The sequence below is a fragment of the Liolophura sinensis genome, chromosome 12 (assembly GCF_032854445.1).
Source record: "Liolophura sinensis isolate JHLJ2023 chromosome 12, CUHK_Ljap_v2, whole genome shotgun sequence".
In the NCBI taxonomy this organism is placed as follows: domain Eukaryota; kingdom Metazoa; phylum Mollusca; class Polyplacophora; order Chitonida; family Chitonidae; genus Liolophura; species Liolophura sinensis.
The window spans coordinates 30,400,467-30,413,834 of NC_088306.1; the positions used below are offsets into that span (position 1 = coordinate 30,400,467).

Below are 13,368 nucleotides of genomic sequence, written 5' to 3' on the forward strand. Positions count from 1 at the left end.
TCTTCGAATCTCGACTACGACGACACCCTTCACAGATAAGAAGAGTCAGGATACCGTCCAGCAGTATTAACCACGTAAATCTTTTCTACACGGCACGTTGACAACGTAATAAATTAAACACAAAATTAGTATAAGAATCTTTTTCGTTTTTTTTTTGTTTTAATTTAGCTTTCACAACCTATAGACATTTGTTGTTATGTAGCATGATAAACAGGGAACTCTCCACCCAGCGTGTCTCAAATTTTGTCTCCATAGCCTCTCTTGTATGGGGGTCCACATGTCATTGGAACTCATCTGTGAAATTGCCATTTCACAGATGAGCCTGCGTGGCTCAGTTGGTTAGCGCGCTAGAGCAGCGCAATGACCCAGGGGCCTCTCACCAATGTGGTCGCTGTGAGTTCATGTCCAGCTCATGTTGGCTTCCTCTCCTGCCGTACGTGGGAAGGTCTTCAAGCAACCTGCGGATGGTCGTGGGTTTTCCCCGGGCTCTGCTCGGTTTCCTCCCACCGTAATGCTGGCCGCCGTTGTACAAGTGAAATATTCTTGAGTACGGCGTAAACACCTGTCAAATAAATAAATAAATGAATAATGCAGCCCGTCATATGAATAAAGCTCTTGAATAGAGCGTGCGAGGGTAAAACAATTGTGCCCGGTCACGGAAGAGACTTCCCTTTACTGGCCACGTGTCCACCTTGACATGAATGACATCACTCTGACAGCTCGTTGTGAAGAATGAGAAGGGTAAGGAAGCGCGCTGGGAGGGCATTAATTCGTCGAATATTATTTATCTTTACAAACTATTTTACAAAACGAATAGAAGTCAAGAAAGATTGTTTCTAATTTATCTACAGTAGAATTTGTATTCATCTACCTACATTTCTGTCCTAATGACTTCAAAGCCCACTGTTATTAAACTATCTCTCAGTCTTTGGGTAGGGTGGCGAGTTTTTGATGCCGGGAAAGGCTGTAAGCAGTATGACAAAAAGTACAAACAACGTTCGCTAAACTGACAACAAAGTTCAGCGGTTCGACCTAATCGAAAAGATTAAAGGCCTCATTTCCTGATTCCCAGACTGCTCACCAGAACTCACGTGAAATCTGTAGAGGTAAAATGTGAGAATACTGGTCACCCATCATAAACAACCACGTACATTTCATGTGGCACCTGCATCCCTATAAGATGTGAGGTTCTGGAAGGTATCACTCAATTTGCGATACAACACGATTGCCTATCCTGATAATTTCTGCAGTACATTTAGAATTCCGAAGAATTGCACAATCCATATATCCGTATTTATATATGAACTAATTACCCTAAAGGTATGCTCGAAGATACAAATGATGCAGTATGGCTTGGAGTAAATTCCATTTCCAGTAAATACGTTACCTCCTCTCCCATCCCTTGGAAGCCTCAACCCAGACTTAGATTGAGCCGAACTATCTTCTTGACAAACTTTTCAGTTGAACGATAGCAACACAAACTATAAAATGTATATGGATTACAAGAGATTGAACTACAACTGGTACAGGTATTTACTTTAGAAATTATTAGTAAATAACAAACACAAAACAAAAGGCATGATTAAAATATCGTTTGAGAATTCCGACAAAAGCTGAAGTTGACAGATTGTATGTATCCTGCTGTGAAATGAAGAAATGTGCACGTTTTGTTTCACCAAGTCTCGCTGTGAGTAGTCCCAAGGCTGGATATAACGTTCAGTTCATATTAGATGATTTAAATATTCTTTATTAGATCTAAAGCACAGATTTGGACAAACACCCATCGCACAATATAGTTGTCAGCACTCGACATCGGCTGGAACGAAACCTGCAGGACCTGGTATGACTCGGTACACATGCACTTACTTGTACTGTGTAACCTAAGCCTGTATGACTCGGCACACGTGTACTTGTACAACGTAGCCTAGGCCTGTATGACTCGGCGCACGTGTAGTTGTACGGTGCCGCCTAGGTCTGTATGACTTGGCACAAGTGTACTTGTACCGTGCAGCCTAGGCCTGTATGACTCGGCACACATGTACTTGTACCGTGCAGCCTAGGCCTGTATGACTCGGCACACGTGTATCACGCAGCCAAGGCCTGTATGACTCGGCACACGTGTCCTTGTATGATGTCGCCTAGGCCTGTATGACTCGGCACAAGTGTACTTGTACGGTGTAGCCCAGACCTGTATGACTTTCTGACATGTATATTAGGTATCAGCATGTCCGGGAATATCGTGAAAATATTTGAGCTTTATTTTGTAAAGGTTTCACCAGTTGAACCACTGTTGTTGTTGTTTCTTGTGTAAACTCGCGTTAAAAGCCTCTTTATCGATCGCCGGGTTTACAATGCAATATTTAAGCGTATCACTACGCAGTGGTTGACCGATCGTTTAAACCGAATGGGCAAATGAAGGGTGTAGGTTTTTCGGAGGCAAAAAAAAAAAAACTAAACGAATACAAACGATTTATGGGGACGGTCGATAATAAATAAGTTATACAAATAAAATAGGTTTTGGGAACATGTTCTCAATGATCATCTTTTTGCACAGTTTTACTTTCGTTTATGACTTCCATCACTTTATACGGTGTTCATAATTATATATGGGAAATTTCATGCGTAAGATGCCAAAGGTCCGTGGTTTACGTGTATCCCAGACACTCCGGTTTACCCTTGTTATACTTACTGACAGGTATTGAATAAGTAAAAAGTTCCTGAATATGGCTTTAAACAACAACCAACAAACAAAAAACAACCCAATGAATTCATGATAAAAACCAAACTTTTTTCTGGTAAAATGATACAGTGAATCAAAGACAGTGCAGCTGTCTACAATGCTCTTATCTCAATGAGTAGGAAACTCTGATTCCACTCTTTTATTGAGCACACAAAAGCTTTTTTTTCACAAAATAATTCAAACATCCAGACCTATGACGGGATATGGGTCACCCTCGATTGTTTTCTACCGTTGTTTCGCCGATTAGAAACAAACATTTATAGCATTTAAAAATCAAATTCATAATTCTAAATGACTCCTTACATACCACTGTATAATTCTCTTCTATTAAACGGCAGATTTATCACCTTTTCACAATTTTTTTCATTTTTCTAAGGCTAACGTGATTGTACATCAAAAGGCAAATTGATCAAAACACCATGGCAAGCCATCCCAGGATTAAGGCCATTCCGCCGTACGGAGTTACCGTTCTTACTCGAGTGTTCCCTGACAACGCATGACAATAGCAGCTTCCGCTGAAAAGGATAATTCCCATACACATCAAAGTACCGACCTGAAAAAAAAAAAAAACGACAACCAAGTTTATACACGAAGACCGCCAATATGACACAACAACATCATACACGAACCAACAGTCTATCAACAACACACCTGCCAGCGTGTGCCAAAAACAGTTTATCAACAAAACACCAGCTAGCGTTTGCCAAAAACAGTCTATCAACAAAGCACCAGCCAGCGTGTGCAACAAACAGCCACAATGAATCCTAAACTTTATCATAAGAAATACTTGATTAACTTGTCATTCCAGCTTATGTTCCGATTTTAAGCACAGATATATTTAAGTGATTGATATTTCAAGAAAAGCACAATGATTCCACTGCTGTTAAATGCTTAAACACGACATTTTGTCTGTAATTTGGCGCTAAAATGGTCTCATCTGGCATATGGAAAAACTCTCAACTGTTTTAGGTAAGCAAAAGTTAGTTGCCACTGTAGACGGCCACTTCTGTGCCTATATCGTATTTAGACCAATCGTATTGCGTCCGTTTGAAATATCCATAACCATTGTCAGCTTCATCATGTATCGATTGTGTCAGGTAACAAAAGAAAAACGTAAACAACCACTGCCACTATTTCTATCTATCTACCGTCCAAGGGAAACCAATAAGATTCTCTGGACCAGAACAATAACCTCTCTGGACCAGGACAATAACCTTCCTGGACCAGGACAATAACCTCTCTGGACCAGAACAATAACCTCTCTGGACCAGGACAATAACCTTCCTGGACCAGGACAATAACCTTTCCGGACCAGAACAATAACCTTTCTGGACCAGAACAATAACCTCTCTGGACCAGAACAATAACCTCTCTGGACCAAAACAATAACCTTTCTGGACCAGAACAATAACCTCTCTGGACCTCTCAATAACCAAAGATCAACCAGAATTCCTACTAAACCTACAGTTTTTATTTTCCAGTAGAATATTGAGAGAAAATGCTTTTGTGTGAACGTCAGAGGTGCAACATCGACATTAAATCGTAAATCAACATACTGGTAAAACGGGCATAAATTCTATTAAAAGAACTAAATAAACCTTTCTCGATGATAAGATTTTGTTTGTTTTATTCACCCCACAAACATTTTTAGTGTATACCACATATACCTAGCCTAAGTGACAGAAAATACAATTGTCGACAAACTGTTATTTATTTACTTGTTTCTTTGATGAGAGTTTTACGCTGTATTCAAGAATATTTCACTTATACGACGACCAGCATCATGGGGGGTGGGGGGAGGGGGAAGGTACCAGGCCCATCCGCAGATTGCTGGAAGCCCTTCCCACGTATATGTAAGACCATCTTCATTTAATCAAGCTAGTGGTGTCCAACCTTGATTTGCTGGGCCTTATTAAGTCTTCCAAGTCCTGAACTTTCCTTGATAAATATACATGATTCATAGCCCAATCAGATTCCACGACAGGCACCTTAGTTACGGGCGCTGATAGAAGTTCAAAACAGCATGGGATGTGGCTGTAGTGGCCGAAATAAACTTACTTCACAGTACACGTAGAAGGAGTGCTGGCGAAAAACAAATTCCCTACACACCGACTTGTTAACGGTTATCGGGGAACGGTCATCTTGAGGCAAACTAAGCATGACAGAAATTAGTGGCGACACAGTAACAACACGGGCTGCATCGGCTGTTTGACCACTTTCGCTATCACTCGTCTGATAGTACAGTGACTTTTCACTGGATGTTCCTTTCGATAAGGGCACATCAACGTTCAGATCACTGCTTTTTGCTGATGTATAATGTTGGGTCACGGAATGAATCATGTCCAAGTTACATACATTTGCTTTGAAACGAGGAAATACATTATTATTGCCAACAAATACCCTGGCGGAAGTACATGAACGTGGGCCGCAATGTCATTGGCCATCGAAATACGAGAGTTTTAATTGTGCAGTAAAGCCAGGGTGATTAAGAAGCCTATAGCACAGTGCCAAACTTGCTGGCAGGAAGGCCATGTCAGCCTATAGCACAGTGCCAACCTAGCTGGCAGGAAGGCCATGTCAGCCTATAGCACAGTGCCAACCTAGTTGGCAGGAAGGCCATGGCAGCCTATAGCACAGTGCCAACCTAGCTGACAGGAAGGCCATGTCAGCCTATAGCACAGTGCCAACCTAGCTGGCAGGAAGGCCATGTCAGCCTATAGCACAGTGCCAACCTAGTTGGCAGGAAGGCCATGTCAGCCTATAGCACAGTGCCAACCTTGCTGGCAGGAAGGCCATGTCAGCCTATAGCACAGTGCCAACCTAGTTGGCAGGAAGGCCATGTCAGCCTATAGCACAGTGCCAACCTTGCTGGCAGGAAGGCCATGGCAGCCTATAGCACAGCGCCAACCTTGCTGGCAGGAATGCGATATCAGACCGAAGAGGAACCAACAGCGATCGCAATGATGAAAGCGCCTTGGTCATTGTCCTGCTCAAGCATCACGGAGTATCCCTTCTCCACCGCTCTCCCGATAATGTTATCATTTGTGTCAGTGACCTACCTCACCAGTGAATGCAATCTTTCGCTCAAGGTTATCTCTGCCTTAAGTGAACATTATATTTCATCCTTAACTCCAATTTTCAAGAGTTCTCAAAAATAATACTGCAGTATTGGCCCATGCATATATAAATATCCCAGGGATGCTTGTACATATACTTACCAGCCTAGGCCTTCTAGTCAATGGTACACCTAGCAACGCCACGGAATGCACGAGATGCATTTGGTTGGCATTGTCAAAGGCCTGCGTGAAAAGAAGCCATAGAAACACCATTACAATAACAACAACTGGGCATCCTGATGAGCAAACATTTGCTCAAAAAGACCACAAACAAAAGCTCAAAAGATTCCAAGACCCTGGGAGAAAACGAAAGTGGACTACTAGGCTTCTATTGATTTGCGTTTAGCCTGCAATAACAGGTATTTGGGAACATGAAACGTAGAATTGTATACATTGCCGGAAGAATGGGGCATTATTTGATTTCTGTGGTCTGATTGGTGCTTTAAGCTGAGATAAGCTGGAAACATTTCACGTCTAAAGAAGGCGGTCAGATTTGTGGGTGAGCCGAAAGCGGTCAACAGATGCTGGATCTGAACTCTCTACCTAACCTTTACTATTCGGCTAACTGAAGTCCATTAACATATAGCCGCTACAGTGAACACCAATCAACAGCTCATTTGTGCTCCCAAACCAGTCGTCCAAAGTAAAATATTCCAGTTGAAAAAGCACATAATCATGTTTGTTTCCTTTTATCCTTGACGTCGAATATTTCATTGTAATAAATGTACATAGCTGTAAGGAGCGTTAATTCAAATTCTACTATACTATTGCTACATATATCGTTGATTTTAATAACCATCAGGCCATTTACTGGCACTACCCTAAACATTCCTGTACGTTACGAAGCAACGGTCGTCATGAATATCGTCTTCAAAATGCTTTTCGGGAGATCTGATGCCAATGCTCAAGAACCAAAGTCTTCAGCTGAGTGCAAAATCTCTCTTATGGCCCACATCTACACGTGTAAATGTAGCTCAACAGAATTACGGTGTGTAAGTACAAGTACGTGTTGCCAGGTCGCGGAATAGCGTCATGATGATTCCCTTCCTTCCTCTATGTAGTGTATTCCGTGCATTCAACGACATTCCTAAGCGACGGTTTCAGTATTCCTTAAAACCTACAAAACTACATCTCCAGCTGATAACTGACAATTCATTAGAGCCCTCTGACAGAAATAAACTGGCTGCAATAAAACGCAAAATAAAATGCAATTAAACAGTTGGAAATTGAGTCAAAGACAAAGCAATCCATTTTATTGACTTTGACATTAGGTTACCACCGGAAACTAGGGTATCATCGTTTTTGTTCCGGCTTCCGCGCCAAACTGGCTGCTCTAAAGAGTTGGTCTGGTGACGTGTGGTCACAGACTAAAGGTTTTCGCTAGTCTGTGCAGACATAAACGTTACGGTCTATTAATCGATTACGATAAATTCAGCTTGTTTATAGCAGTTCTGAGGAGGATAAAACAAATTAACCCCGGTCTTCTCTGCAACGTACGACGTTAGTACCCAAGCGTTCGTTCTTTCTTTGTAATATAACCCTAAAATGCAGGGGGCCTCCGTGGCTCAGTCGGTTAGCGCGCTAGCGCAGCGTAATGACCCAGGAGCCTCTCAACAATGCGGTCGCTATTCATGTCATGCTGGCTTCCTCTCCGGTCGTAAGTGGGAAAGTCTTCCGGCAACCTGCGGATGGTCGTGGGTTCCCCCCGGGCTGTGCCCGGTTTCCTCCCACCATAATGCTGGCCGCCGTCGTATAAGTGAAATATTCTTGAGTACGGCGTAAAACACCAATCAAATAATGAATAAATAAACCTAAAATGCAGCTGATCACGTGGCAAAACGTATATAATAAGGGCCACATCTGACAGCAGCGAAGGTTGTTACGTGTAAGTGCTCGTGATAACGAGCAGAACAGCTATAGGAAGTAAATCACGTCAAAAAAATTGCCCAGATAGCTCTTCCTTTATTGAAGCACTTCAGGAAATGTCTAAATTACGCAACAAGACATGCAGTCAAAACTGTACCATATTCAAGGAAATGTTTTCTTCAAGCCTCATTGCCCAAAGCAAATAACATGGACACAATGTTTTAGCATCTCGGAACGAACGCCGAACGATGCAAACTAAACTCAACATCTACATTTTTTTTCATTTGCATGTACCTCAATCTGATATTGTAAATTACTGGATGGATACACGGATGTGTATTAGTTGTGGAAGCCTGTGAGTTTCTGACATAACACTGGGGTAGGGTGGTGCATGGTGGCGTGGAGAAAGGGTGGTGGATGGGTTAAAACCAAAAGCGACTTGCAGTCGTACGCTTTGACGTCAATACTATTAAGGCTCACTGAATATTTATCGAATGCCAGGAAACCTACCAATATCTGTGACGGTTCGACGTTTGGCTTCTTCTTGAAAGCTGCAAAGACAAAACAATCTTTAAGCATCAGTTATTTTACGGACCCTGATGCATTTGAAGACCTTTGAAGACGGAGTAGATTAACTACTCATGAGAGAGACGGGGCGACATAGAGCTCACGGCTCTAACAAGTCCATAAACTTTCATCTTGGGTTGTATTCTGTAAAAGTTGGTTTGAAAGCTTCCATGGCTTATGTCTGCTGGATTCTCGGTCGAGACGTCAAGACGTCTGCAACCACTGAGGTCGTGTGTTCGAATTCAGCCTAAGACTGCTCAAGTGCTTTACTTTCTTCCTAGTTTCTTTTCTCATCAACGAGACCATCGTATTCGTCCATTATTGTATGATGAGTGGTGAATAAAAGACCAATAACACAAATAAAGTAATAAATTAACAAACTAAAAACTGCGACACCTTACCTGCCACAGTAAGTGCTGTACGTCTCTCAGGTACACGGTTATATCATTTGAAATCTCATTACACTGCATGAAAACTGTCAAAGTGGGGAAAGAATCGGGATCGAAAAACAAATTCCATAAAATCAATATTCGAGACAAGACATTTATATAACATCTTGGGAAGAATGCACACCATTCAGGGCTGATGGTTACTTCTGATACGAATATCCTGTAAGCACACGGAACAGGTTTCTTCCAAGGCTGATGAGACATGCGCCGTAGAGTATGGCATCATGAAAACTCTTTATTTTAGAGAGCCAAACGGGTCAATTAGCGGGCACCAACCCGTTGCCTCAAAGAGAAACACACATCACCCATCGTGATATGTAAGATCTATGGAAAAGATTACTGAAGCCTTTGATCCATACACAGAAAACTTCCTACACGAAAGTAAGGCGGTCTGTTTTCAGGATGGACCAAAGATAACAAACGACAACATTTTAGGCTATGAACTGTACCACACACCATTACTAAACGTATATACATACATTAGGTCATTTACAACCAATCGTTCCGGCAATGCAGAATGCTGGTACATTTCCACACAAAGACAATGATCTGGGCCACAAGAGCAATTACAGGTCTATGTTTGAATCTGCGCGTATGAACGCACGAATTCTTTGATGAATTAAAAATAATTCACTTGAACGTTAGCCCTCTTAATAACTGGTCACAGATCCCTAAGCCTTGCGATTTCTCGGAGCGTAAGGGATCTAACCTCTAAGTATGTATAATGGAGAGTAATGGAGAGCCTCTCTGCACGGTCTTTTCTACAATACTAACTACTTAACATGTCAACCTGTTGCATACAGGGGCATATTTTGGGATAATTGTAGTTAGCTCGTTTCTTTCCTTTTTTCATTCAAGACCGTTTAAAATCTCACACTATATTCACATGCAATTCCACATATTAACATATCTGATGTCGTTATTTGACCATAAACAACCGCGGTGTCTTATTAAGTAATACATCACTCAACACGACTACGTCACTCGAATTTCAGCCGACGAGGAGGTGAGCGCGATAGCGCGGCGCAATGACAAAAGAGCCTCCAATTCGGTCGCTGTGAGTTCAAGACCAACTTCGACCGGCTTCCACTCTGGTCGTATATAGGAAGGTCTGCAGCAAACTACGGGTGGTTGTAGGTTTTCCTTGGCCCTGTTTAGTTTCTTCCACCATAACGCTGGCTGCCGTCGTATAGTTCAAATATTCTCGAGTACGTGGTAAAACAACAATTGAGTAAAGAAATGCATTTATTTAAATAAAAAATAAATCAAATTTCAGACTTCTAGCACCAACCAATAGTGAAATATGGCCTAATGCAGATAAACAGGGCGGACAATGATGGAAGGAAAAGAGATCACTGTATATACCCCAACAAAAATCCTGTCCCTGCGCCTCCATAACGCCACTTTGTCGCAGTAAAGTTTATCTCCAAAAAAGAAGGTTGGAGTGAAAGAGTGCGCGATTATAAACAATATTTACGTGAACATTGCAAACAAATATCAAGCAAACTTCGTTATCGTATCTTTTTAGATAGAACTCTGTATATATTAGATCTGCTAGAGGTATAAAAAAAAATACGGCAATTCACAAATCCGTAAACGGCGGACGTATATAACGGTAAGCTGCCGCCCGTCACATCGGCTCAGACTCGACTAATACGCTATGTAAGCCGATCCTAACAAGGTTTACATAACTATAAATTACGCTGTATATATAACCGCTTAAACATGGAGAGTCATAAATTAAGTTCGCTTCGCCTAATGAGAAACACATTCACCTGAATTTGAAGGAAACGACATATTGAAGACACATCTTACTTGTGCAAAGAAGTGTCCTGTCACATTTCTTTCAACGTCACGAGTTCTTCCTCAAAAAACTAGTCTGTCCAAGATGCCCAAACGACAGCATATATATAAACGTACTATAGTATGCTACACGATTTGAATATCGATTGAATTTATACGACTGTAGGACATTTCTAGCCTCTTTCCTTGTTGAATGCTTTCCTTTACATGAACATGTAATCACATAGAATTTGTAAGTTTAGATACTTTTGTCAGTTCCTTGGTAGTCTTGTTGATCGTTGTACTGTAAACTGGTCTTGCTGTACTATGGACTTTCATCTTGGTTAACGGTTGGAATACATGTACGAGTGTCTACTTTGACACTTAGATTATACAGAAATGCACGCGATATCAGAACAACATGTAAAACGTTAAGAAACTGATCCAACATCAGTAAAAACAGGAACAAAAATTGATTTGGTGCACAAATCGAGGATACTGTGCACATTTCCATGGTGCATGTCTTGATGATGCACACATGTACCTTGATGGTGCACATCTTCATAGTGGATATCTTCTACAAAACGTCTGAGTTTCATAGCAGTTTTGGTCACGATATGGTTGCAGTATAGCCGAAGTGGCGTTAGGCAATAATCCATCATCGCGCTGCTCACATGTATACACATCTTACATACACCGACTCACCATGTGCCCCGTAGGCCGCCATCATGACAGCTGTAGCGCCGGCAATTCCCGCCAAGCGGACGAACATCCGCCCCTCCCTCGATCCCGTAATCATATGGACTTCCTGCACCACAACTTTACTGACGTCGTCTCGGGGTATCAGGCCCACACACTCGGGTAGACTTTTCACGATGGACGTACAACCTTCCCATAGACTGTTCAAGGAGTTCATATCCGGCCGATTTTATGTTTTACGTTTCTCTGTGTATTCGTCTTTGTCTTTAAGGAAGTAACGGACAGTTTTATCTGGACATCATGTCAAGCTTTCTTCATTTCCTGTCATTAAATATTTAAATGTTAGATCAGTAAAATTGTACATGAATGACACGACGGATACAATCTTACAAAATCCTGATCCAATACCCCGAGATGTCTTCGTGGTTCAGTTGGTTAGCGCTTTAATGACCCAGGAGCCTCTATCCAATGCGGTCGCTGAGTTCAAGTATCATACTGGCTTCCTCTCCGGCCGTATGTGAGAAGGTCTTCCAGCAGCCTGCGGAATGGTCGTGGGTTTCTCCCGAGCTCTACCCGATTTCCGTCGTATAAGTGAAATAGTCTTGAGTACGGCGTTACCAATCAATTAAACAAATAAATAAATCAATACCACGATATTTCAGATTTGAGTGAGTGCTTGGGGTTTAACGTCGTACTCAACAATTTTTCAGTCATATGACGACAAAGGAATCATTAGGGTGCATGTACGTGTAATGTGCCTCCTTGTTGCAGGACGGATTTTCACCGCTCTTTTCTTTAGTGCTGCTTCACTCACCGAAGGCAAGTAAGCCGCCCCGCCCGAGCCATTATACTGATACGGGTCAACCAGTCGTCGCACTATCCCCTTCATGCTGAACCCCAAGCGAGGAAGTTAAAACTTCCTCTTTTAAAGTCTTAGGTGTGACTCGATCAAGGATTGATCCTGGATCTACCGGTCCCGAAGCGGACGCTCTACCAACTGTGCTATCCGGGCCTGTTTTCAGATTTGAAATAAATGGTGTAACTGCTACACAACACAATTAGTTAGCTAATAAAAATAGCACACTGATAAAGAATTTTCGCTTTTATTATCCAGTATAAACGCAGTGGGTTTTTGTTTTCACAAACGGTTACAAACACATGTTTTAGTTTTACAGCACACTAACAAATAACTATCGCACATTGCCATACAGCTCCCATTCAGATTATGTTATTCACGCTTAGGGCCTACTTATTATCTATCTGAATATCGTAACGATCTTTATATGATTATAATCTTTTTGGATTGTTAAGAAAGTCATTTATTTATTTGATTGGTGTTTTACGCCATACAAGAATATTTTACTTACGCGTAGGCATATATGTTGAAAGGTGGCCAGCATTATGATGGGAGGAAACCGGGAGGAAACGATGAAAAACTTATATAACGTGTTACAGTATTACCATGTCCCTGAATGAGCGTTGAACATTATCTACATATAAATGTAGTAGCGGATTTCATGCAGCAGTCAGAGGTATCATTTAATATATGTATTTGATTGTTGTCTGACGCCAAACTTCAAAATGATTACTTCTAGCATGGTAGTCAGTTTTATGGGTAGCGGAAGCTGACCCTATTCCTTTCACCCAGAACCGTGCTCACATGCACACGGCCACACTACCACACTGGGGAAAATTTTAGAGAAGCTGTCTTCAATGAAAGAAAGTCTACTGCGCAGGCGCTAATATGAACATTCTCAACCGCTTATTGTCACCAATGTCCCACAAACAGTGAGAGCTAAAAATCTATATCTGTCACCCACTCGGTTTAAACGTCTACTTTGAATGTGAACGATATCCAGGGGCCAAATAAATACAGCTGAACAGATGTAGTGCTGCTTAGGCTTTGACTGGCTCGGTACAAGCTAAGTTAGCATGATTCGAGAAATTATGTAATGCGGCCTATCAAAAGCTCGCGGCCCATTCACAGATCGAAACTTTACACCTTGAACAAAGAAAAATACATACCCAAAAAATCAGTAATATGTGTTGGGCTATCAACTTACCACAATTCCACTGCAGTCGATTTTGATCCAAGAACAAAACAAATCGTGAACGACAGAGGACGAGTTACAGGAAGTGCTATCTGTCT

General features: G+C 41.7%; 1 protein-coding gene across 1 annotated transcript; it reads right to left on the bottom strand.

Annotated features, from left to right (window-relative positions):
* Nucleotides 1-2,749: 2,749 nt before the first annotated feature.
* LOC135479070 (transmembrane protein 256 homolog) lies at nucleotides 2,750-13,367 on the bottom strand. Its single transcript, XM_064758788.1, has 5 exons — nucleotides 13,283-13,367; nucleotides 11,226-11,540; nucleotides 8,233-8,273; nucleotides 5,959-6,039; nucleotides 2,750-3,293 (listed from the first exon to the last, which is right to left on the bottom strand). The coding sequence occupies exons 2-5, from the start codon at nucleotides 11,434-11,436 to the stop codon at nucleotides 3,150-3,152; spliced, it is 477 nt and encodes a 158-aa protein (XP_064614858.1). The 5' UTR covers nucleotides 11,437-11,540; nucleotides 13,283-13,367; the 3' UTR covers nucleotides 2,750-3,149.
* Nucleotide 13,368: the final 1 nt, after the last annotated feature.